Source organism: Anopheles marshallii, chromosome X, assembly GCF_943734725.1.
Source record: "Anopheles marshallii chromosome X, idAnoMarsDA_429_01, whole genome shotgun sequence".
Lineage (NCBI taxonomy): Eukaryota > Metazoa > Arthropoda > Insecta > Diptera > Culicidae > Anopheles > Anopheles marshallii.
The window spans coordinates 2,521,655-2,546,032 of record NC_071325.1 but is presented as its reverse complement, the minus strand read 5'-3'; the positions used below and the strand labels follow the sequence as shown (position 1 = coordinate 2,546,032).

General features: G+C 45.5%; 3 protein-coding genes across 3 annotated transcripts in view; 1 reads left to right on the top strand and 2 right to left on the bottom strand.

Moving 5' to 3' along the window:
• LOC128714422 (uncharacterized) overlaps positions 1-21,394 on the top strand; it is a 41,450-nt gene extending 20,056 nt beyond the window's left edge. The window contains exons 3-6 of the mRNA XM_053809300.1: positions 9,353-9,673; positions 20,127-20,209; positions 20,293-20,414; positions 21,149-21,394. Coding sequence (XP_053665275.1) covers positions 9,353-9,673; positions 20,127-20,209; positions 20,293-20,414; positions 21,149-21,394 — 772 coding nt within the window. The remainder of the gene's footprint in view (positions 1-9,352; positions 9,674-20,126; positions 20,210-20,292; positions 20,415-21,148) is intronic.
• Positions 10,198-11,727, bottom strand: LOC128714433 (cytochrome P450 4d2-like). Its single transcript, XM_053809311.1, has one exon. It carries the CDS (start codon positions 11,725-11,727, stop codon positions 10,198-10,200), a length of 1,530 nt encoding a protein of 509 aa, XP_053665286.1.
• LOC128714444 (cytochrome P450 4d2-like) lies at positions 12,291-13,817 on the bottom strand. Its single transcript, XM_053809322.1, has one exon. The coding sequence runs from the start codon at positions 13,815-13,817 to the stop codon at positions 12,291-12,293; it is 1,527 nt and encodes a 508-aa protein (XP_053665297.1).
• Positions 21,395-24,378: the final 2,984 nt, after the last annotated feature.

Genomic DNA, 24,378 nt, shown 5'->3' with positions numbered 1-24,378 from the left:
ACGTCCCAAAGTCCCGACAGCTCGACGCCGTTTCCACAACCGCGCGCGTCAAGGTCAAACAACGCAAAACCAAATTGGCGTGAACAGCAGTGCAAGCCCCTCGTTGTGGGCACTCGGAAACAAACACCGAACCACACAAACACTTCCACAAATTTACCCCTCAGCTACTGCATCCCTGGGTTCGGCGTTGAACGCACACACCACAAAGTAACGCTACAACATTTTCTTATTTTCCCCTTCACCGGTTCTCACCGGATCGGGTTGAAGGGATGAACAAAAAAAAAACAACTTGGGAATAAGGTGCAACGCTTTGCAGCGCTTGGTCCCTGCACCCCTCATTTGGTGCATTTTTGCGTGTGTGCGAAAGGCGAGATGTCATACGGGCTGCAAAATTACTACCATTCCGGGGTGCGAGATGGGTGGGTTGATTTGCACGATTGTGCTTTTCCGCGCTCCGTGCGTCTTTTTAAGGACGATTTGGACGAATGGAAATCCTTGTCCCTTTTGGCCCTTCATTATAATCGGGTCTACTACCACTCGCTTGTGTCCTTCGTTTGAACCAGCAGGATGTGGTTGAAATGGAATCGTCTTGTTTCTATTTGTCAGCAAGCAAGCGGAAACACCAATTTTGTATTCCGGCGTTGGCGTTTTAGCTTAGTTTTGCTTCATTATCGTTCACCCGGTACGGATGAACGGTCGCGTGTTCACTTACAGGGTATTCATGCGACTGACAAGCAGTGATTTCATGATGTTCTTTGTTCGCACCAGTTTTGCTAATCTTATCATCCGCACAATGCACAAAAGCAGCATGGGCCATTGATTTTTGGGGGTTCGGTATGGGAAAATCTTCGCTATCAAACTTTTGCGCATGTAGCGATAACAAAGGTAGCGCTAAGAAAATGAGTGCTGAGGTTGTGGTCTCTACCTCGGGAATCCTTTGGATACATAAGGCTTGCAGTTGTTTACATCGATGCAAGAGATTGACATTTAAGATGCAGCAATTTTTTCCCGAAACGATATTCTCCAAGCTGTTTATGACATTTGCTCACAAATGTTATCTTAATCCGGAATTATTTTTAAGTTTTTCATTGATATCTGCGTTTACAAAGTACGATTAAAGTCTTATGCGATACGTCAATAGAATACTATTGTTTAGGGCAGATAATACTGTAAGTTAGAAAGCGTAAACTCTCAGCATGTATCTGTACATTAATACTTTTCTGTGCCGTAAATAAAAAAGAGCATTTTTAACTGTCAAAACTGTGGTTTACAATGCCACTCAAGATGTTCATGAGTAGCTGAATAAGCTGTATTTAAGCGTTTTTGCAAGTTGATATCTATAATTTTAAATATTATAAGCTAAGCTGCCGGTCACTGTGGTAGTGAAATAATGCAAGTCTTATCTTATTTTGGCACTGTTGGCAGACGTTGATAATGACATTTAAGGTGTCATTTCTTGCTGAGTAATCCATGCCGATTCAGCAGATTAACTTCGCCTTCACTCGCTGAAACCGTTGGAAAAATGATATTCTCAAGATGGATTTCAATATTACTCTTCACTCTCTCTCTATCTCTCTCTTCCTCCGCATTGGGCTAATGCTAATGAACACCATGGTGTGATTATGAGCGAGCAGCGCGACCACACGGAGAAACGGTTTTGAGATTAAACTATTTTTAAAACCATTCCATCGAAACGGCCCTCTTCATGGGCACCCGGCGCGGCACAGGACAGTTAAGCGGGATGCGCACACGGTTAGCAGGGTGGTATTAACAGAATGCACAAACTCTCTCCGCGCCACATTCTCCCCCCCCGACCCTTGCCAACCCTTTCTTCCCCCCCCTTTTGCCGGGACACGTTAGCGACGGGGTAACGGCACGTGCGTCTAATGAAAATCTTCCACCTCGCTAGCCCCCTCTTCCTACCTCGTGCAATCGCATCGTTTCGTGAGTTCCTGTTCCAAGACGGCGCATACACACAGCACCACACCACATATTGCAGGGACCAGGTGGAATGGTAGAAATGGCGCATTTTATTCCATCCAACTGCGCAATACTAGAGCTGGATTGCGCGAACCCTGCAATATGCCGGCTGTGCAAAACTGCGGGGAAAACTCGCTTTGTTTGTTTGTTTGGCTGGTGGGGGGGAGGGGGAAATCGCTTGAAAATGTGTGTCGATTTTCCTCCCGGCACCGGTTCGGATTAGCAAACGCGTAGCGGCACGCTTGAAGTTTGGCTGTAACTGCGCAGTTCAAACCGAAGGCCGGTGATGTTATCTGGCGTGTGGCCCGCTGGAAGGATAGCTGAAAGGGAAAACGGGCGTTGCGTTGTGGAGAGGTGATCTGAAGCTATCGGAAGGAAGAAAATGGATAGGGATGTTACACCGGATTGCAGCATCCTCGATCGTTCCAGCCGCGGATCTGGGAGATTTGAGAAATAGTTGCAAGACGTTACGTTTATGCTGTGCTTTAGCTTCCTTACGTCATCTCGGTGTGTTTGCACAACTTTCAGCCGCAATAGTTTGTCTAAGAAATGTGCGAAAAGGCATCTGGTTTAATTCACGTGGAAAGATCCGTAAAAAAGCGATTAAGAAGCGTTTATTAAGCGATGCGATGAGCTTAACAATTCTGCTGATCCTGACTGGTTTTACACCCCCTCCTACTCTCTCGGACTTAACAGTCTTGTTTTGTGCACGATCGTTTCGCTACTTACGCCATCTGGTAGTCAAACACACACTAGAACCACCGGATAATGTCATCTCTATTCTGCGAAGTAATAAAACTCTGCTCTGCTGGAGCTGGACACGTGATGCAGTGTGTCACAGCCACTAATTACAAGCAGCTTGTTGCTTATTAAACAAACACACACACACACATCCGTGTCCAAGGAAATGATTACGTTAGCATGCTGGGTGCGCTGTCCTGTCCTGATAATGGCATTAAACATTCGCGTTCCATCGGCACGAATATGTGCTGTTGGCTACCCCTACAAACATTCAGCTTGAAATATGCAAAAATAGTCTCCCGGAGGCAAAGATGTGGAGCACTGTTCCGGCAATGATTTTTTTTTTATGACCTGGCGGCGGTTTCTTCTAGATGGTGTTTTTCTTTTTTTTAATGGAGAATTCACCCTCCCGCGGTACCGGTCATTCGTTTTTGCAAAATTAAACGGTATCGGAGGAAATGAAAAGAAAAACACAAAACACACACACGGCCACAAACGAGCAGCAAAGTTGACGTCGATGCTTATAAATAGATGCGCGCCCCCCCCCCCCCCCCCCCCAGTACCAATAAGGCGTAAGCGCCCAGACCACTCCAAATGCATATCATCAGGCGCGAAACTCTATGCTCGGCTTTGGACGATCAGAACCGCTGTTTTCGGATGTATTTCCAAATTCCGCTTCACGTAAACATTATGTTGAAGTTTTATATACGCAGAAGCATACGGGGGGGAGGGTGCTCTTAATTATTGGAAGTTTGATACGAAGCAATAAATTAATTACACTACAGTCCGGTTGATGCAATGCAAAGGAAAATGCCTGCAATAGCTGCAGTTGTGGTCGTAGTATTCGATCCGGTTAAGTAAACCTACCCGACGCGTACTTTGTGTTGATGCGTGTGATCGGTTCGGACAGAGATCGGACATAAAGTCTTCATTGCTCCCAGTTAAAGATTAACTCATTAATATACACTCACCGCAGCACCCAATCGCTCATGGCCGACACCCTGCCAACGAAAACACCACGATGCGTGCGGTTTGATCGTGAACATCCTTAAAACAAAGTAGTGCGTTTTATTCGGTTTTGATTAGCTCGTTATCGGACCGATTCGAATGTTGATCGGGGACGGCACCGTGAGTGTCTGGTGGGTGCCGCTACTCTGCACCACTCCCATCGGGGTCGAGCGCCGTTGCCCGTTTGCCGTGTGAAGCAATATTGGAAGTTTTTCGGGGTGTAGACAGATCGTAAACCTCCGCACACATATATAGACCCCCCCTTCGGTTTGCCCCGTCGTCCGTCCGCCATCCGCACTCACCCGTTTCGGTTGCTATGGCCGGCTGGTTTGGTGTGTTGTTGTCATTACGTAATCGAGGGAAGTTGATAGGGAATTATGGCATGTGCCGACCAGGGTTGCGTTTCAGGGGGAAGGAAACGACCGGCTGGAAGCGTGTGTACATGCGGCTCCCATATTGAAGTTTGAGGCGGGTGCTCACTGTTTTTGACGTCAGCTTCCGTTCTGGTTGCTTTGTTGCGGTATGCTGCCTGTAGTGTTCTTTTTTTTCTCCTGTCGTTATTGTTCCCCTTTTTTCCCATCCTGACCATATCACTCACACACCAGGAAAAGCATAATCAAAAATGGACCAGAAAGAGAAATAGAGAGATATATTGAGCGGCGATGGCAATTGTGTGTGTTTGTGTGTGTTTGTACTTTGGGAGGGAACCTCATCGCTTCCGATGAGATCATGCTGGATGCGAACTTTGTAAAGTTGAAAACAACTCCCCCTACCCCCGTACGCGGGTTCCGCGTTCGTGTCGACATTGTTGCAGTGTCCACTCGTCGCTCGCCGAAACTCGCACGGAATCCGGTCAATTTGTGAAATAGTTGCGAGTTCCAGCGCACACCACACGGACGTCAAAATACCAACTTCCCGGTGCGGCTGTGCGAAACAAGTGTGCTGTTTGTTTGTTTGTTTGCGCAAAGTTCCCAACTTCTGGACGGACGTCTTCGTGCGTTAACGCTTGAAGTTAAGCAGGTACAGGTTTGGGTTTTGTGGATTTGATGATGTTTGTGACAGCAATCAACATACACCTGTTGTTATTGGTTGTTTGTGTGGCATTCGACGACGCATTATTCCGAATTGTTTAGACGTTACAAGATATTGTAGTTACAACTGCAGCGATTGCGGTTCTTGGTGTTCTTTCCCGTGAGGTGTTTCGTGTGGCTTGAGATATTGTAGACATTACATCTAACTGTTTCTTTCCATAAAGTGTATGAAGTAAGCATTTAGTGTGTCAGTTTTAGGTCCTCAAACTATGGGCAACTGCCTAGTATGGATGTACATTGACGTAATTACAACGATTAATTCTTAAAACGTCACCTGTGTCGTCGATATTCGAGCTTGTCCCATTCACTTCAATAGTTATTCTAACCACACAGCGATGCAACAGTGTTTCACAAAGCACTAGGGGCGTGCAACGGCACTCAACTCCTCACAAGTTCCACGTTTATCGATTCCCTGGGTAGTGCGTTTACCACCCCCTTTTTTTGCGCCCCTCCCACCGGTGAGGGCCACTGATTTAGCTGATGGTGATCAAACAAACGGCACGTAGTAATAGTACGCAAGGGACCCCTTTCTTATCCATTTCCGTGTGTACGTCCAATTAGTCTGCCCCGTAAACACAAACAAAAAAATTGTCCAAAATTATTGCTCGCCCCTGGGCCGCGCGCCTGGGTGCGCACGGATGATATCATGTGGTGGAGTATCCATTTCCTTGCGACAATGTTTGCAAGAAGAGAGATGATCTAATTGGTAGCGTGATGGTGTATTGGTTGGCATACAACTATCAACTTTTTTTTTGCTCTTAATAATGCTTTTCACTCTCAAACAATTTTATTGATTTACGTTCCCTGATTTGCCGGACTAAGTGCATTCGGGCATTCGTTTAGGTGTAATCGAATTAAACAAACGCAATGTACAATATTTGCCTGTGCGCGCGGGCTGTTCGTGCGAGTCGCCAGTTCAACTGGCACGGTCACCATTACTGTGTCAACCAAGCGGCCATTGTGTTAGTGGGTCACGCAGGGTTTGTCGCCAGTAAGTCTACGTTTGACACTAGACGCACCGGAGAGGAGAAATGCATGTGCGATACGCAAAACGGGGTTGTTCGATATTTTGAAAATTTGTTACTCGTTTTTTATCGCACTTAGTAAATGCTGAATTGTCAAAATCATTTTCAATTCGATTTTCAATATTTCTAGCTTATACGTGTTGTACTTACCGCTGTAGTTGAGTTTTGCTCGATTTTAATTGTACCACTTTAGGAAAAGGTTGTTGAAACACTGTAACTATCAAGCGTTTTAAGCGTTTTTCATTGATAAGCACTTAACAAACAATTTCGAAAACCAAGATTGTGCTTTAAAAGCTTTTTGAGATCATGCTACAGAAAAGATATGTAAAAGAGATGCCTGAAATATTATTGTAATATTTTACCTCCAAAAATTTATGTTGAAGAAATGAAGCGTTTCAGTCAGTCCATACCGCAACAATTCATTTAAAATGCGAAGAACGTAACTTGGTTTGGAGTTACCACCGCTGTCCTCAATTTCCACCCTTCAATAGTTTCAATTGTTTGTTATTTAATGCAGTCTCGGAGCGAATCACGATTAGCAGGCATCACAAATCATTACAAACGTGCCAGTCGTGCCAGAATATTTTTAGCATCATTTGCAACAAACCATTGTCGCTCTGCGAAATGTGGATGCCGGGACCGGGTAACAGCAGCACCACACATTAATGAGATTTATGTGCGTTTGCGAGTTTACTTGAACTATGAATTGATTCAACCGTTCTGCGATGCGCGAACAATCTATTGCAGCATGCGAAATGGTGAAACTCTTTTTTGCGGAGCACAAAACCCAAACAACCTGCTAGATAAATAAGCAAAATCTCAAAGTGTAGCTCTTGCTGTGCTTGGAGTAACGAACAAAACTCGCACACCCCAGCCCACACTCGGTACGGTTAGTGTTGCAATGAAAACTTTCACCTCCCGTGTGTGTTTGGCCGAGTGCTCGAGTTTGGTGGGAAGAACGAAAATCGGCAAACAAGAAAGAGTCCCCCAGTACGACTCCCTTCCCCACTTTCCGACTGTTTCGCTCACCGGTGCAGTACGCGCTGGTAAAGGATGACGTAATTTGTCTGACCTTAGCATCAGTAAGCGGGCTGGTACCGGGGCTGGCGGTGCCGGCCACCGGGCACACATAAACCATCGATAAGTTTTTACTGCTTATGACGGGGCGAAACAGTTCGTCTTGTGTTCGTGTACGTGCGCTTGCATGCTTGGGGTGTGTGCAAGCACATTAAGATATCGATTTGGCCCGGTTGAAGATGTCGGTTTAATTAAACCGTTCCAGAAAACAGAGCGCGGTACTCCAATTGACTGATGGTAATTTAAAAATAAAAAAAAAAGGTTTTAAGTCATTTATCGTAAATTAAAAACAAACCCAGATAAAGGGGGAAGCAAGCTGAAATGTCTATAAGCTGTTGAATAGATGCTTCCAAAACCATCTGGCGTCCTGTTGAAGTATTGTTGGTTGTTTTATTTTGCTGCAGCAACATAAAGATCACCGAGCAGCTGTTGCTCTTTTGCATTGGTTTGTGAAAACCCCTGCAGCATTTCGGTGCACGATTGATTAGCTGTCATTGCGAGGTCATCCTACCAACTTGTCCATAATTCATTCCCTTTTTTTTTCTCTTTCGCTTGGAACTCTGCAGGGTTTGTTTGATTGTTTTGTTCCTTTCGTTTGCAAAGTTTTTCTTCCCTGCTGAACGATTTATTTTTTCTTAAATCGATTGGTGTGCGTTTTGTTTTCAACGACAACTTTCTAGCCTTGTTGGGAACAACTTTTCAATCGACAGCGAACCCCCCCGAAATACGGGGGGATCACGGAAACCACATGTGCGTATTGCACCCCCGAGTGCCGAGCACAGATTTTCAGTTATAAAATGGGCCCCGCCTGTCACCGGGACGGTGACGCAATCAAATTCCATGTCGTTGATCTCACTCAGACCCCGGTCGGCGTGCCATCAAGATTCTCGCCCGGATCAACCGGGTCAACCATGTAGTTGCGCATCGGTTCGTCACCCAGCGCCGCGGTTGCAGGAGCGCTTCAAAGTGTATTGGTATCGATTTTATTGCCTTGACGGCCACAACCGGGCATTCGAATTATCCCACAAGAATTGTTGCGTGCTGTTTGTCAACGGACGGGTTGTGCCGCCAATGGGGGTTATGGCATTCCCATTCCCGGTGTGACACTAGGGAGTAGTGGGGGGGTTTTTTTTTGTAAATATTTTCTTGCCACAGATAGTGCTCCCGATTGTCACGCCGGTTAGCTCTGGATCGTGTGCGCTTCTCCTTCACGCCATCGGTACGCTTGTCCGAGTGCGGTGGGTGGGAGCATTAGCGATGACATCAACCCCGGGCAAACAGTTGACCAACCCGGGGTCAACCGGGTTAGTTTGGTTGGGTTCTGTTCCCATCACGACCAACCGCTTTCCCTCCCATTCTGTAGCGATGCAACGATCGCCGGCGAGTCCCACCAGGGATTGTATCATCTTCCAACAGCAAACATCCGACACGGGCCTTTCGCCTTGAGGAGCGCTGTGTGGCGCGCGCATTACCATAAGCGGTGCCGATTTTGTGCGGCTTTCATTATTTGCCTGCCAGTGGTGGCGATAGGGTGTTGCAGACTTTCAGCAGTTTGTGCGTTAAACTACCTCTCTCTCTCTCTCTCTCTCGAAAGTGATGCAACTTTAAATCGCTCCTGTGTGTTTTGACAACTTGAAAACGTCAGTGGAAAGAGTCCGACTGGAGTGTGCGGTGTGTTGGGCTTTGTTTTGTTCACCGTGCTGTTATAGCCAAATATGTTAAAAACGATCGTTCTGGAGATAAACCTGTTGTGCAACGTAGCAAGATATTGCTCTGGGCTAGGTTTACCTCAGCGCCAAGGTGTGCTAGGGTTCAGCTGTGTTCAAAACCGCGTGGATTAGTAGCCACACTAGACAGGGAGCGGTACTTTAAGAAGTTGCAAAGCAATTTGCATGCTTGGATGGAGCTGTCAATGTGAGTCAGGTGAGATAGCTCGGCGACACGATGTTCGAGTGGTGTCAAGGACAGTATCAAGCACAAATAAACCACCTTGACAGTGGGTAACTGGCAAACGCGCAGAGACGTCGCCAACGCAAACAGAGAGACACTGTTTAGACATTAGACTCCAAGTCATTGGATTATTACTGTAACGTGCTTGAGGTGATGAAGTAGTATCGAGTGGATTTGGAAGGCATTTGAAGAGGACTCGGAAATATTTTCAGTACAAGGAGTGTCTCTTTCTTGGTTGCTATATTAGACGTAAGTGCGTGTTGGCAAGTAGCTGGTTACGAATTCTTCATAAAGATCCCAATCGTAGAATATTGTCGAATTGCACAACTGTCAAATGCAAATTGACAAGTCAAACCGTGGACCACCCGCTGCTTGTAGACATCGCTGTACCTCGTAGCGCAACAATTCACAACCCTTTAGCTAAGCTATCTTTCCATTCTCTATTTCTTCCCCCTCACCTCACGCAACCCGCAACCACAGAGTAGAGCGCTCGAAGGTGCGTGTATCGTTCTTCCAGAGCAGCAAACCGCAATCAATCAGTCCGCCGGAGTCGCTACACCTGTACGGTGGGCAAAGTTTGATTCATTTCGGCGGCGGCGGCACCGGTGGCGGCGGCTATGATAACAACAACTCACCGCTAGACACCTACATCACCTCGGCAGCACTCAACCAGCAGTACGATTCGCTGACCAGCCATCAACAGCCGCACGCACACTTTCATCCGGACCACCGGGATCCCAACATGGCGGCTGTCTACGGAGGTACCAATGTGCCGCCGACGGTGTTTAACCGACAGATGAGGTAAGTGGTTGGTAGAAGATGCTTTTTGTTTTGTCTTGTGTGTAGCAGCGGGAAGATCTTGCCATAGACACGATATCCTGCCTATTTGCTTGTAATTACAAACTCACCCTTCACGATGGTAAAAGTCTTGTAGTTGTAGAAGTGAGGGGAGATATCGAGCGCGAGAGAGATGGCGACGTATCTCCTCATCTTCTTTATCAAGCGTATCATCAGACCACGGTTAATAGTGTGGCGCATTCTTGCCACTTCATACCGTTTATTGAAGTACCTATCAACGGTGCCGGTAATGTCTACACGATGTGAATTGCGAGTTTAAAGCGCGCTAAAGGGGAAAAAAATCTATTACTGAGCTTCAACGTAAGCAATGTAGAGCATCTCGCAAATCCCCATTTCTTTACGTCAACTTCATTGCATATTCATTTTGTTTACAGAGAAAAGAACCCCAACCACCGTGAATAGCGCAATCGGTACGGCCAGGTTAACCACCTCTTCGGCATGAAGCTTTTATTTACTCAATTCGTGCATCAGGGACGCGCTACGAGCTTTATAGGGATTGTTTTGTCCGGTCGCAGTACCAGGTCCGTCTTGAGACGGATCTCGTGCATGGTGTCACCGGGCAATATGCGGTAGAAGGAAACCATACGTACGATGGATACCTTCATCTCCAACAGCGCATATCGCTGGCCGATGCAATTCCGCGAACCGACGCTGAACGGGATGTAGTCGTACGGACCGCGGCGCTGTGTGCTCTCGTCGGAAAAGCGCTCCGGATCGAAACGTTCCGGGTCGGGGTAGATGGCCGGGTTCCGGTGAATAACGTAGATGGGGATGGTGAAGTCAGTTCCGGCCGGAATCGTAACGCCATTCATCTCGATGTCCTCGACCAGTCGACGACCGATGAATGAAACGGGCGGAAGTAGACGTAGCGACTCCTTCACCACCATGTCCAGATAGGGGAAGTTCTGGAGCGTGCTGTACGTGAGGGGAACAGTGCGGAAATCCGCCCCAAGTACATCTTGGATCTCTTGATAGAGCTTCTCCTGGATCTCCGGATGTTTGGCAAGTTGATAGAAGGTGAACGCTATTCCGGAGGTAGTTGTGTCATGCCCCTCAAACATGAAGGTATCTACCTCTTCACGTATGTCCAGATCACTTAGAGCATTACCGTCAACTCTGACGTTTAACAGCAGATCCAGCAACGTTTCCTTACGCTTAGTGTAGAGGCTTTCGTCCTCCCGCGCTTGTTGAACCTCAGCAACACTGTACTCTTTCTCCACCAACTGTTGACGACGCTTTTGAATCACAGAGTCGGTGAAGGCATGGAGTCGCCGTATCAACTTCCGCTGCTCCCAAGCATTCGGCATCGTGTACCAGTAGGTTTTTGGGAAGGAAGACAGCACGTGAAAAATTCTTAGCAGTATCAGTTCACTCATGCGCTTCACATCACGCACGTACTGGTTCTCCGGATGGCGTTGCGCGTCGATCTCAACCCCCATGGACGTTACGCAGATGCTGTCCAGCGCGTACAGCGAGATCGGCTCGTAGATGTCAAACTCCCGTCCAGTGTTGGCGTGCTGGCGTAACTTCTCGATCAGTATCTCCGCCTCCTGGTTGAACACGCTCACGAAACTTTCCAGTATCTTGAAGTGGAACGTGGGCGTGATAATTTTCCGCCGATGGAACCACTTCTCGCCGCTCGAGATGAGCAGGCCCTGCCCTAGCCATAGCTCGATGAAGTTATACACGGAGGATTTTTCGGTCTTCTTCGCCATGACCACCTTTTCGACGTTGGTCGCACTGCTGACGATGATCATGTGGTCGTTCAGCAGGCCCCAGTTGAAGAGGTCCTGCCCGTACTGCTCGTGCAGCTTGACCATCGTCTCGAAGATGCCGGGTATGTCGTTCGCCGGATATTCCATCACATTACCGAGCAGCCAGTGCGGTTCTGCGTAGCTGAAGTGCGTCGCTATTCGATGCAGCTGGCGTCGTTTTCGGTAGGCTTGCGTCACACCGTACACAATCAGCATGACAAGCAGAAATAATGCAGCCGACATGGTTGATAATTGGTGCGGTTTTACTCCCGGAGTGATACTTCGACCGTTCAGCCGCAGCTCTATTTTACGTGTGAAAACATGCCGCACACTCGGTTGGAACTTTCGCAGCAAATCTTGAAGATGAGCATCATGGTAAGATTAAGTGTGGCTATAAAAAAAACAAACCTTCTGGGCTTATCGGTATTTCGTACTCACTGTCTGGTCCTTGATAGGTTTCGCAGTGAATGTGAAGGTGCTGGGAGGAGTAGAGTAGCGCAAGAATGGACATCGGGACTTTGGTACTTACCTCGTATCTTTGGCAGCTACTTGAGTTCCCGCAAGTGATTAGGTACGGGCACGTTTTGAGATATTTTACAGCTGATAAATGCAGCATGGCGATGCTACCACCTTTGGATTCGTACCACACGGTGTGACTAATGGTCGTGTCATACATGCTGAGTGTTTGTTATACACACTGTTATACTGTGCTGATAACAGCCGAGGGCACTGCGATGGAAATGGAACGTCAAAAACACGAAAAGGAAGACAAAACTGGTTCTGTACCATTCCGTTTTTATTGATGTTTATGATCTTCGCTGGAGTTTGATTGGAATACCCTTATCCGGACGCAACACCAGATCCGTCTTCAGGCGCACCTGTGGCATACTCTCCCCCGGCAGGATGCGGTAGTGTGCCACCATCTTGACGATGGTGATCTTCATCTCCATCAGCGCATATCGCTGACCGATGCAATTCCGCGAACCGATGCTGAACGGGATGTAGTCGTACGGACCGCGGCGCTGTGTGCTCTCGTCCGAAAAGCGCTCCGGATCGAAACGTTCCGGGTCGGGGTAGATGGCCGGGTTCCGGTGAATAACGTAGATGGGGATGGTGAAGTCCGTTCCGGCCGGAATCGTTACGCCATTCATCTCGATGTCCTCTACCAGTCGACGTCCGATGAATGAAACGGGCGGTAGTAGACGTAGCGACTCCTTCACCACCATGTCCAGATAGGGGAAGTTCTGGAGCGTGCTGTACGTGAGGGGAACAGTGCGGAAATCCGCCCCAAGTACATCTTGCATCTCTTGATAGAGCTTCTCCTGGATCTCCGGGTGTTTGGCAAGTTGATAGAAGGTGAACGCTATCCCGGAGGTGGTGGTGTCATGACCTTCAAACATGAAGGTATCTACCTCTTCACGTATATCTGCATCTGATAGTGGGTGTCCCTCGACGGTGACGTTTAGCAACAGATCCAGGAAGGTCTTCCGCTGCTTGTCACCAACCAAACTATCTTCCTCCTCCGTCTCAGACACCTGCCCACCTTGCCCCGCAGTTAGCAACTGCTGGCGGCGCTTTTGAATCACAGAGTCGGTGAAGGCATGCAGCCGGCCAATCAGCTTCCGCTGCTCCCAAGCATTCGGCATCGTGTACCAGTAGAGTTGCGGGAAGGAAGACAGTACGTGGAAGATGCGCAGCAGCACCAACTCGCTCATGCGCTTCACATCACGCACGTACTGGTTCTCCGGATTATGCTGCGCATTGATTTCCACCCCCATCGACGTCTCGCAGATGCTGTCCAGCGCGTACAGCGAGACCGGCTCGTAGATGTCAAACTCCCGACCAGTGTCGGCGTGCTGGGCTAACTTCTTCACCAGTATCTCCACCTCCCGGTTGAACACGGTGGCAAAGTTTTCCAGTATCTTGAAGTGGAACGTGGGCGTGATAATCTTGCGCCGATGGAACCACTTCTCGCCGCTCGAGATGAGCAGACCCTTCCCCAGCCAGAGCTCGATAAAGTCGTACATTTGGGACTTTTGCGTTTTCTTCGCCATCACCACCTTTTCGACGTTGGTCGCACTGGTGACGATGATCATGTGGTCGTTCAGCAGGCCCCAGTTGAAGAGATCCTGCCCGTACTGCTCGTGCATCTTGACCATCGTCTCGAAGATGCCGGGTATGTCGTTCGCCGGAAACATCGGCAGTAGTCCGAGCAGCCAGTGCGGTTTGGGACTGTTGAAATGGGAAGCAATTTTCCACAGCCGCTGTCGTTCCTGGTATATCCGCAGCACACCCCACAGGGCCACCGTCACGAGAAACACGAACAGCAGCATTACGAAGTGCACTATGCACAGGGTTTAAAGGTATCTGTCGGTTGATAGCTGCTGTGCAACACTCTCGAACAGACGTAGACACTTTGCTAATGGTGAAGCGTGTACGCCCAGTCGGTTATATATCTGGAATTTTTTTTGGGTGACTATCTGATAATGGTCAGGCGCGCGGGGTTATGGTCTTTATCGCAATCTTCGCAATGCACGTTATCGTCTTATCAAGAATAATCCCTTGCCTAGCTCACGGACTTCAGGGGTTTTTGCTGCATGCCAGTGGTGGATAAAGTTTTTTGACATTTCAGTTGTCATTTTGTTACCATTTTTTTTCCAAACCAACGCGTCACAACCGGCAACCTTTCCGTGCGGGTAGAACCAAAACAAGATGACTCTATAGCTCCGATAAAGACAACCTCCAGCATGAATGCGCACGAGCAACCGTACCACCACATATGTAAAATGGTACAAGTCAGCATGACCCATCGAATTGTCGTGCCCCAATTTATGTGTGCGAAGCGGGAGAGAGAGAAAGAGAGGGAGGGAATGGGGGAATTATTGTACAAAATTTCTTGAAAAGCGCACATGAAGTAATGCGGTCTCGTAAAATCAACATACCACGGTAAGGATTTTTATGTGGTTCTTCTAGTCGCTGCAGCGCCACAGGATACAGACCGTATTCGTTGCATCATTCATTCATGGTGGTGTGAACCTACACACACACACACTCATACACACCAAAAGACCCCTAGTGTGCATAATTCATGCGCTCCCGGTGCTTGGTGCTGGGACGGGTGCGCTTTGTTTTGTGCCGAGTCATTGCCGATTATAGCCCTCGGTTTTTGCTAAACTCATGGCCCCGCCGGCTTACGACACCCACCGAGCGCGTTGCTCATAATTCCACCGTTACGAAAGACGATGGAGACGCATGGTGGTGGGTGATATTTGTTTGTTTTTACTTTCATTTATTTTCGGTTCTGTGTTTACCGTACCGTCTCGTTACACCAAGCAAGATGCGTCATCAATGCTCGCGGTACCTGTGGCTTGCTCTTTTGTGTGCTTTGCTTTGAGAACCACTGAAATGCTGTACCACTGCTTGGGGTGTATTGTTGATGAATTCGCACGAAACAATCCGTACTAGTGGCCTACTAGTTTGGCCCCTGATTCTATCTAAAGAGCAACAGTTTTTTCTTCCCTTACTCTCTCTTTCTTTCTCTCTCGCTCTTTCACTCACTCTCTCGCTTTTATAATTGAAAATAGGAAAAGCAGTCTGTTTCCTGGCTGCATTACATGTAATTGATATCCATTTTCGCTCTGTGAAGTTATACTTCCACTCTTACCTACCTTCCACCGCCACCTTCGCCATGACTGACCCGACTGCCAGCAGCAGAATGTAGGGCACTTGTACACGCGATTACAAATTCCTTTGCTGAACGTTGGTCGACCACCCCACTGCCCTGCGGTGGCCATTGTCGGGGTGGTCAAGCGGAGAGAAAGTGTTCAGTTTTTGTTTCCTGGGGAGCAGCATTGGAAAAGCATTCGTAAATGGGATGCATTTCAAATAAACGTGAAGAAAACATACGAATTCAGTCCGGGGGGGACATTTCCTCGTGACATTTTCTTTCCAGAGAAAAAGGAACGCTTGTGTGTGTGTTTTTGTGTAGAAAAGGATGAAAAATAGTTTATGGGAAGTGTTGTGAGTTCCAACCATCTTTAAAGATTGTGTTTTTTTTATTTATTTATTGTAAAGTGAACTGTCATTTTGGTATTTGACAGTTGATATTTTAATTGGGGAAAAAATTGCATTAATTTTCAACAACAATGTTACAAGAATAGTAGATATATCTTTGCCAACTGACGTTTAGAGGTTTTTGTTTTGGTTCTCCAGTGTGGGTAAAGTTTTTTGGTGGGAAACTTCTGGTGGTTCTCTATTATGAGCTACGGGTTAAATTCAAATTTTAAATCTTAAATTTAGTCTACTTTTGTTTTGTAATCTTTGTTGCATTTTCGCCATCAACAATAAGATTTCGAATTATGATTAAAAAAAAAAATAAATAAAAAATAAGATTCCAAATATTTTTGGGAAACATCGGGAAATGGTTTGCTGGTGGGAAGTTTATGATGTTGTCTATTGTGAGCTTCGGATGAAATTTACAATTTTAATCTCAAATTAGATTTGTAGCTCTTGGTTGCATTTTCGCCATCATCAATTAGTCGCATCATAATGAAGGTCTTGGTGGGACATTTTTGGTGTTGTTCATTAAGAGCTACGCTGTAAATTTTTTACAATGTAAATGTGATAGTATTTTTTTTGAAGATGTTATTGCATTTTTAACATCAATATCTAGTTTCATAATAATCAAATCAAGTCACTCACGGCAAGGACTCACATTTGTACGACAGTAACTTTTACGCGTGTGTATGTAGACGCGTGCCCGTTTATCGCTGTTTATGCGATGTGATCTACTGCTCTGACGACGATGACAAAAATTGTGTGCGCGCGCAGTACGTTTACCATGCCTGGGTGTGTGTGTGAGTGGTTTGTTTGTTTTTTTTCCCTGCTGCATTCGAATGAAAATGAATTCGTTACTACGCCTAATAGATTCAGGTACATCAGTAGTGGTGGTCTCACACAAACACTCCTGCGTTCTGGGTGGTGTGGTGCGAAACAGAGCATTTTTCCACTCATTTCCCTCCGCGTGCGGAAAAGCGAACTTGAAGTGTAATGAAGCAGTGTATGGGTGAGGAAAATCCAAGATTTTCTGCTCTCTCACTCTCTTCCTCTCTCTCTCAATCGTGTGCGGTCTCTCTAGCTTCCGCACACAGGTACACTAGTCGTGTTCTGTTGTGAGCACGAAGGGGAAACACGGATCGCGCCAGTTTTCGCACTACAGTCGCGTACCGTATGCAGACGCACGTACAACAGTAAAGTAGGGTAGTGGCACCCTAGTGCGCGCACACACTGCTAGCTAGTGGTTCTATTCTCTACCACCGTATCGGTTTGTGTTTCGACTCGTTGACAAGGTTTGATGTGCCCGGGTGTGCATCCATTGTTTTTGCCAGCAACCAATCAACATACTGACGACCTGTTCAATCTTTAATCGTTATGAAGTGTGTGATATTATTAAGAAAGTGAAATCACCATTAGCGTGCAAGGAAAACTATTGCGAGTGAGAAAGAAAGAGAGCGCGGGGAAGAGAGAAAGTGGCTGTTTGATACTGTGCGAGACAACAAGAAGGACTAAATGTCACTCGACAGGGAACACATTGTGATGGTAGTAGTGGATAGGGTGGAAAGCGTTAAAAAAAATATATGTGCTCTATATCTAGAGCATGCTGCCGTTTCGGTGTTCGAGCACTATCAAATGTCTCAGAACTCTATAAATCATTGAAAACAAGCAACGCAAAACCATTTGCCAGAAGGAATTTTATAAATATCCCTCGTTCACACGCAACAGTTACGACTGTTTGTCACAACTATTGTCTGGTTGTTTTCCGCTAAATAATATTATTTGTCTATCACGCAGAAACAGTGACCCACGAGGGAGGGGAGGTAATATTCTAGACGTGGGTGGAAGGTGAATATAAAAAAAGCGAATAGCGCGCCAGTTTGGTTTGTTCTGTTTTTCCTTGCTTCTCCTGCACATTTGTCACCGCTGACAGGTGATGTCAGGCTTTCCCGGCATGTCGCCCTATGGGAGCGCACGCGCACAATGTAAACTTTCGCTCTTCTCTCGCGCTCTGCACGCGTTTTTTTTGTGGGTAATGCACAGTGCAGGAGACAAAATAATTCCTTCCGTCGTATTGAACGGTTCGGAAGCTACTTAATCAGTTGTGTTTATATGGCAGAGTCGAGTACTGTCAACGTCTTTAGCAAGAGAAGTTATCATGCTTAACACTTACGCACTCGAGGTGATCAGATTAACAGTTGGTTGTGAACAGATCACTCGTGAGATCTAGCGTCTTTTTGTGAAGTTTCTCACGTGGGTGTGCAGTGTTTGCTAGCTTAAGGCCAGCCACACACGCTCGTTCGCACTTTAACAGATGCGAAATATATAAAAAAAATCTCTTCGAAGAGAGAAACGTTTTAGTTTGTGTGTATATTTTTAAACGAGAGAGAGAGAGAGAGAGAGAGAATAAAGAGAGCGGAATACAGTAATACAAGCGCCGACAGTAATGTTCGTACTGCTGCACAAAAACCACTCTAAAGGTCAACGTTGAGAAGGAGACAATAATAATAATAATAAAAAATAGATACAAACGAGAAAAATAGGGCAATAAATCTAGCGAAAACCCGCTCCGTGCGCTTCGCTCCCGTTCCACCCCGTCCGATGATGATTGGTTCGGTTTCTGTAATGACCAGCAGAAATTAAATTGATCCTATTGGTAGTGGATGCGTGCTGAGTTAGTGTACGTGCTTGGTGAGGCTCTTCCCTTCCATTCGAAGCACTTCAATCAACCGAAGTTCAGCGGGGTTTTAATAATGGCAACAACCAACGTCTGCCCAACCCCTCGTATTCACAATCAACCAACTTGTTAGAAATGGCAAAAAGCGAAATAAAGAAGGGGGTGGGTGGGGAGTGCGAACCAGGCTTTACAATGGTATTGACTATTCTGTTTTGCAAGTTCGTCTGTGCGTTGAAAGACCCTAGTTGAATGCTAGATCGCATTGACATCTGCCACTATAGTAGTTGGAGAGCAGTGATGGAGACTGACAGGAAGGGGGTTTGGCATTAAACGTCAAATTTCCGGTCCTTTCGGATTTATTCGATTAGTATTTAATGAAGCCCACCATCTCACTGCCATGACAATGTCATCAGTTAAGTGCGGTGCATTGCGCTTAATAGCTGAATATCCTCATTGTCCAGAAAAAAAACATCTTTAGATACTTTTAAACCAGTGATATTATCCGAGTTCATACAGGTTGATGAGCTGCAAAACTGACAGAGCTGTGCGGGTGTTTGTGACGGTTTTTTATTTGTGTAAAGAATTTCCACACGTGTGGCGCGCAAATTTGTGCAACTCTGTGGCAAAGTGGGCAAAGAAGAAGAAGAAGAAGAAGAAAAAGAAGAAAACATAAAAACTGTGCCAAACCGCGTGTATGTTTTGGTTCGCAATGAAGCCGTTTGAAGCAACCCGCGAGCGCACAATTCCGCCGAGAAAAACGTGCGCGTTTGTGTGTTACTTCTTCGTCCCTGTTGACCCACTGAGGGATGGCTAAAAATATGACACTGACTTAAAAACTTGTGCGTGTAATGCTTTGTTGCTTTTTCTGTGTGCAATATTTTTGCTCACATCGTTAAAGCATCACATTTGAGTTTAAAAAACAAGTTACAAGTTTTATTATTATTCAATTTTATTTTGTTTTTATCTAATGTGTTAAAAAAACGAATATTTTGGGACACTATAGAAATATTTTTTTGGCGAAAACATTCAAAATCACCTGAACGGACCTCATTGTAGGATAACGATTGAAAAAATATTTGAAGTGCAGAATTTCGATTCACGATGGAGACGCCCAGTGCTTGTTACCTTAACGGAATGGTACTAGAAAACTGTACAGTGTAAGCGTAACATAACGAACGCCGATAGCGTGCATAAGCACCCGTGTCACTTGTCTGGAGGGCGCATACACACACATACGAACTGACAATAGTTACGGCATATTTTACTGACGGCTGTGAAAGCTTTTCCCGTTGCATCCGAAGGGAAGTAGTCGGCAGTGTTATACACCGTAGCTAATCCGATTGTGCAACGGTTGTATATCGGCTGGTGGAAACGCTCCCGCGTGTAAAGTAAAACAAAAACGAACATTCCGGTGTGTTTCTCCCGTGTTTCCTCCCCTCTTTTGTGCCCGTTCCCCGAACGCACAGTGTTGTAGAAATATTGTGGAGAGAAACCCGCCGAAAGCAATCCCTCGACAATGGTGAACTCGACGGCAACGACACCGTCCCAATCGCACGGCGGTGCACTGTACTACGTGGTGGAGGTACCGCGCGAGGAATATCTGAAGGAGTGTGCCGCGCAGGCCACGGCAATCGCCAGTGCCGGCGGTTATCCGAACCCCTCCTACCAGGCACAGTATGCCGCCCATCATCAGCAGTTCCAGAACGTACCGAACACGACCATCCTCGCGCGCCTGAACAGGTGGGAAAGCGTGTGCGTGCTCCACACAAAACTATTTCCATTTCCAAACTATTATCTGATAGGGCGAGTTTGTTTTTTTTGCTCTCCGGCTGTTGGTTTTTTTCTGTATTTGTTCAACCCTCACATGCACTAATATCGATTTCTTGTATGATTTTTTTGTTTATCGTTTTAGCACCGAGTCCGGCTGGGACAATCCATTCAGACCGGGCGGTGACCTATCGCGGGAAGCAGATGAAATAGTCAATCTGATCAAAGGTAGTACAGGAGAAAGCAAGGGAGTCGGACGAAAAACATAGATTTCTAATCCTTTTTTCTTTCCTCCCCCTTTTCATTCGTAGGTGGCAAACCGATCACACCTACCGGCGACCAAAGTTTAGTGAACGGCAGTACTCCTAAGGATAGTCACATCACCGACGACCCAGACACGACGGTTGTAGACGGTGCGATAACAAAGCACGAGGTGCGTACGTGGTGCAACCGCTAGAGAACGCGTTTTAAACGTTAAAGAACAGCTGTCCATTTTGGCATTAGATTAGGCATTGATTTTTGCTATCAAATATTGTTAAAACCCAAGCGAATAGCTCATTATGTCGAACAAGTTATGAAGTGAAATCAATCGAATTATGTTTAGTTTCTATATTATTGAATATCAATCTGTTTCATAAGTGTATTGTTTGATAGGATCAATAGAGCATGTGGAAGTTGAATTAAAAAAGTAGACATATTCACGCTGATGAATAGCGCATAAGGAATAATGATGGTGGCTATTGTACACTTTACAAACATACCCTGAATCCAAGAAATTCTACAATAGATAATCAATCAATCATAATTATAATGCAATTAGGTTGTGCGTTATAGCTGGAATCGTGAATATGGCTGAGTTAGTCCAAAGCTTTAGCAGAGAGGGAATTGCTTCGTTTATTACTATCCAACTGTAGGCGATGAGCATGGTTTCAGTGAAACAGATTCATGTTTTATTAAGAGAAGCCAGATCGTCATGTTTGATTTTGTTATAGAAGCCTCAATCCAGTACAATTTTCACCTCCACCACAAATTGAGTACTGAGGATTCGTAATAGACAATGTTGATATGAACATTAATTAATTCAAATAGTTAGACGTCATTGTCAGGCATCGATGAAAAACGCTCAACCCATCTTTAACGCTCGCTTTTCCCGCATTTTTCTTTTAGTCCTCGCAGCTGCAAGCGGCCCATCAGAATGGCACCAAATCGCCCCACAAATCGACCGGCACCGGTGCTACCGGGTCGCCTGCGCTGGGTGCGAAAAATGGAACCACCACCGGAGCGGATGGCAGTACGGTGAACAGCAGCACGACACCGATCAGCAATCAGGTGATACCGGGCCCACAGTCCGCATCGCACGTCGTGATCGACGAGAAGAAAAAGAAAAAGTGCACCTGTTGCGTTATACAGTAAAAGCGCAGCCGACCGCACCGTGTAAGTGGGTGGTGGTGTGTATGCGTGTGGGCGTGTATGTCGCGTGTATGTGTGTGTGTGTGTGAGTGTGTGAAAGAGCAAAGGCAAACGAGAAAAAAAGGGACGTGAACAAAGCTAAGAAAACACGCCATCTGCGCTATATATCGTTATACATATGCATATATATATTTATACGAACGCAGATGGCAAACGTGTGTGGGCATTGAATGGAGAGAAGAGAAACAATTACATACATAATATATTTAAAACGAAAAAAACAAGCCACGCGTACATACACCCCACCCGACACCCAACGGAGCGCCCCATAGACGTCTAGTAAAGGCGAAATGGATAACGTGTCGATACCTATTACTACGTCTTCTTCTTGCTGTGAGATGAGCTGATGAGAAGAAGAGGGTTTTATGCTAAGAAAATCACCTTGCTGCTTGTTTGATGTTAGGAAGAGCATGTGGCTTCTGGTAGCAGGTAGTCCAGGACTAGCCAACCCCCGTACCACGCAGCTAGCAATAAGGAGCAGCAGGTGCGCGGATACGAAACGCCGAATGATCCTTGTAAAACATAACCGAACCACATAAACCGACGATGACGATCCTGTTTAGTAGCGCTAGGTTTAGGGGATGGAATGACCGGTAGCGAACGAGCAGATGAGTGTGCGCATTTTGTGTGGGCAACACCCCAAACTCACAAACACACATACATACACACAAACACTATTGTGCAATCTAGTGCGACAGGGCGGTGATCGAAGCGCAGGACAATGTTTGGCGAAACATTTAGCACATAGTCATTAGCGAACGTTTATTTGCAATGTGGTTTTTTTAACAATCCCAATGCGTGCAATGCACACGCTTGCTCTCTTTTAATGCTGTTTCGTTGTACATTTATATTAGTCATGCTGTATGCTTTCTTGCATAAAGTTTAATCTTTCCGTTTGAACATTTTTTTTACAAACATTTACACCTTCTTTTTTTACAAGGAGTTAAAAAATCTTCTTAGACACCCTTTCGGGGACCTGGGATCTGGACCGGTCCAAAATCCCATCCGAACCAAACTCCCAAACTCCGCTACGGGTTAATGATGTTAAAGAAAGCCAGAAATGGCAAGCCTAGACCTCTTGAGGTTGTTGTGCCGATGAAGAAAAAAAATAAGAATCACATGTCTCCGAAAGGGCGTCTAAAAAAATTTTTAAGCTATTTGTTAACACACGGTTCAAAGAAAGGAAGCAAAATTATATGGCTTTTGATTTAACCTGGAACGGAACGATACGAAAGGGAACAATCGAAAAGTACAGAGTGTGGTTGCATTTTTTGCTCTTTTTGCACAGCGGATATGAACGTCACATGTTAGATTGTGCATCAATGAGATGATGATGATGATATTACATACATGTAAGGCATGTAACTAAGCAGAAAAAAATATAAAGAAATTCTAAGCGAAAGTTGTGCGCAACAGATTAATAGCTGATTTTGGATATTTGTGTTTGGTATAATATGTACACGTACATACGAGAAGCATTATTAGGACAGGAACATATTCTTTGCACGTATATACGAACACAGATGTAAACAAACAAACAAAAGCATGCCTTAGCTACTTATCCTACGAATTGTTTGATTATTTTATATTATTTAAAAACTACCTTACCGGGCTACAGCGTGTGCGTTGAAGCGTTGGTTTTATTGTAAAAGAGCAAGAATTATTATTCATGAAGTGTAATAGTATATCGATTGTATTGGGTATCTGTTTAAAACAGCATAATCGTAAAGGCATTATAATATGTCTGCACAGTCAGATGTTTGATTACCAGTTTATTGTATCATTTTGTACTCTGAAGCGTTCTGCCAGTGTATTTCGATAGTTAATGTTTTCTCTTCTTAAAGTATATTAAAAAAAAACACACAGTAAACTTTATAATTTTTAAAATATAAAACAATGTATATTTTGGACAAAACTTCGGCAGCTTGTTGATAACTTGGAAGAAGTATATTAGTTGAAAATGTCGTGTTAGCATGACCACTACAAAACTCCACCATGCAGAAGTGTAACGAGTCAAAACTAAACTAAGCGCAGCCTAAACACCAACTAATAACATTATAACTTTGTAGTATCGAACTAACAGCTAAATGCTACTTCGCACGCTGTAACACACGTAGCCAAATATTGATTCGGTTACTGTTTTTTTTTATATAGATGGTGCTATCTTACTGCTGCCAGAAGCTACTGCACTTACCAAGAAGTGTGGTTAGTGTTGGAATTGTCTGTCTACTTGAAGTACTGCCATCTCTACACTAATGGAAGCAAATCTGTAATGGAATTATGCCACTTGCTAGGCGACCAAATATAAACACACACACACACACACACACAAACAAAACATCATCATCATCATCACTCATTCCGCTTCTTCAGCACCAAGGGCTGTCTGTGAAAACCATCTGTACAATTGTTTCATTCTTTCGCAATTGTTCTGTTCCGTTCCCATCACCTATCGTTTTGCGCATCACCATCGCCCATAAACAAACAAACAAATACACACACACATACACGCATAAACAAAGGGGCTAATAGGCATTCTCCCCTGTGGGCGATAATACACAGCAAGCACACTCACAACATATATTCACTGAATCGAAACACATGTGAACAACATGTGAAAATCGGGTGACGTTGTAGCTAAATTGTAGTGGGGGAAAAAAAAAACAAACAAAAGTGACAAAAAATAGTATCTGTAAAAAAATGGAAAACAAACAAAGAGAAGGCAAGGAAACGAAAGATGCGACACATAGCGGTGGGGCGAAGAAGCGTACGGATGAATGTTTAGCATAGCGTATTAAAATATTAAGAACGAAAAGGTGGGTGCGGGGGTGGGGGGGAAGCGAGATGTAAAGTGAACTAGAATGCGAAAAACGAAGGTGAGCAAAGCGTGAAAGATAAAGATGGTCGGACGTTTTCGGTAGACAAAG

What these genes read in the sequence shown, in the direction of transcription:
- LOC128714433 (XM_053809311.1), bottom strand. Translation starts at nt 11,727, where the DNA reads ATGTCGGCTGCATTATTTCTGCTTGTCATGCTGATTGTGTACGGTGTG.
- LOC128714444 (XM_053809322.1), bottom strand. Translation starts at nt 13,817, where the DNA reads ATGCTGCTGTTCGTGTTTCTCGTGACGGTGGCCCTGTGGGGTGTGCTG.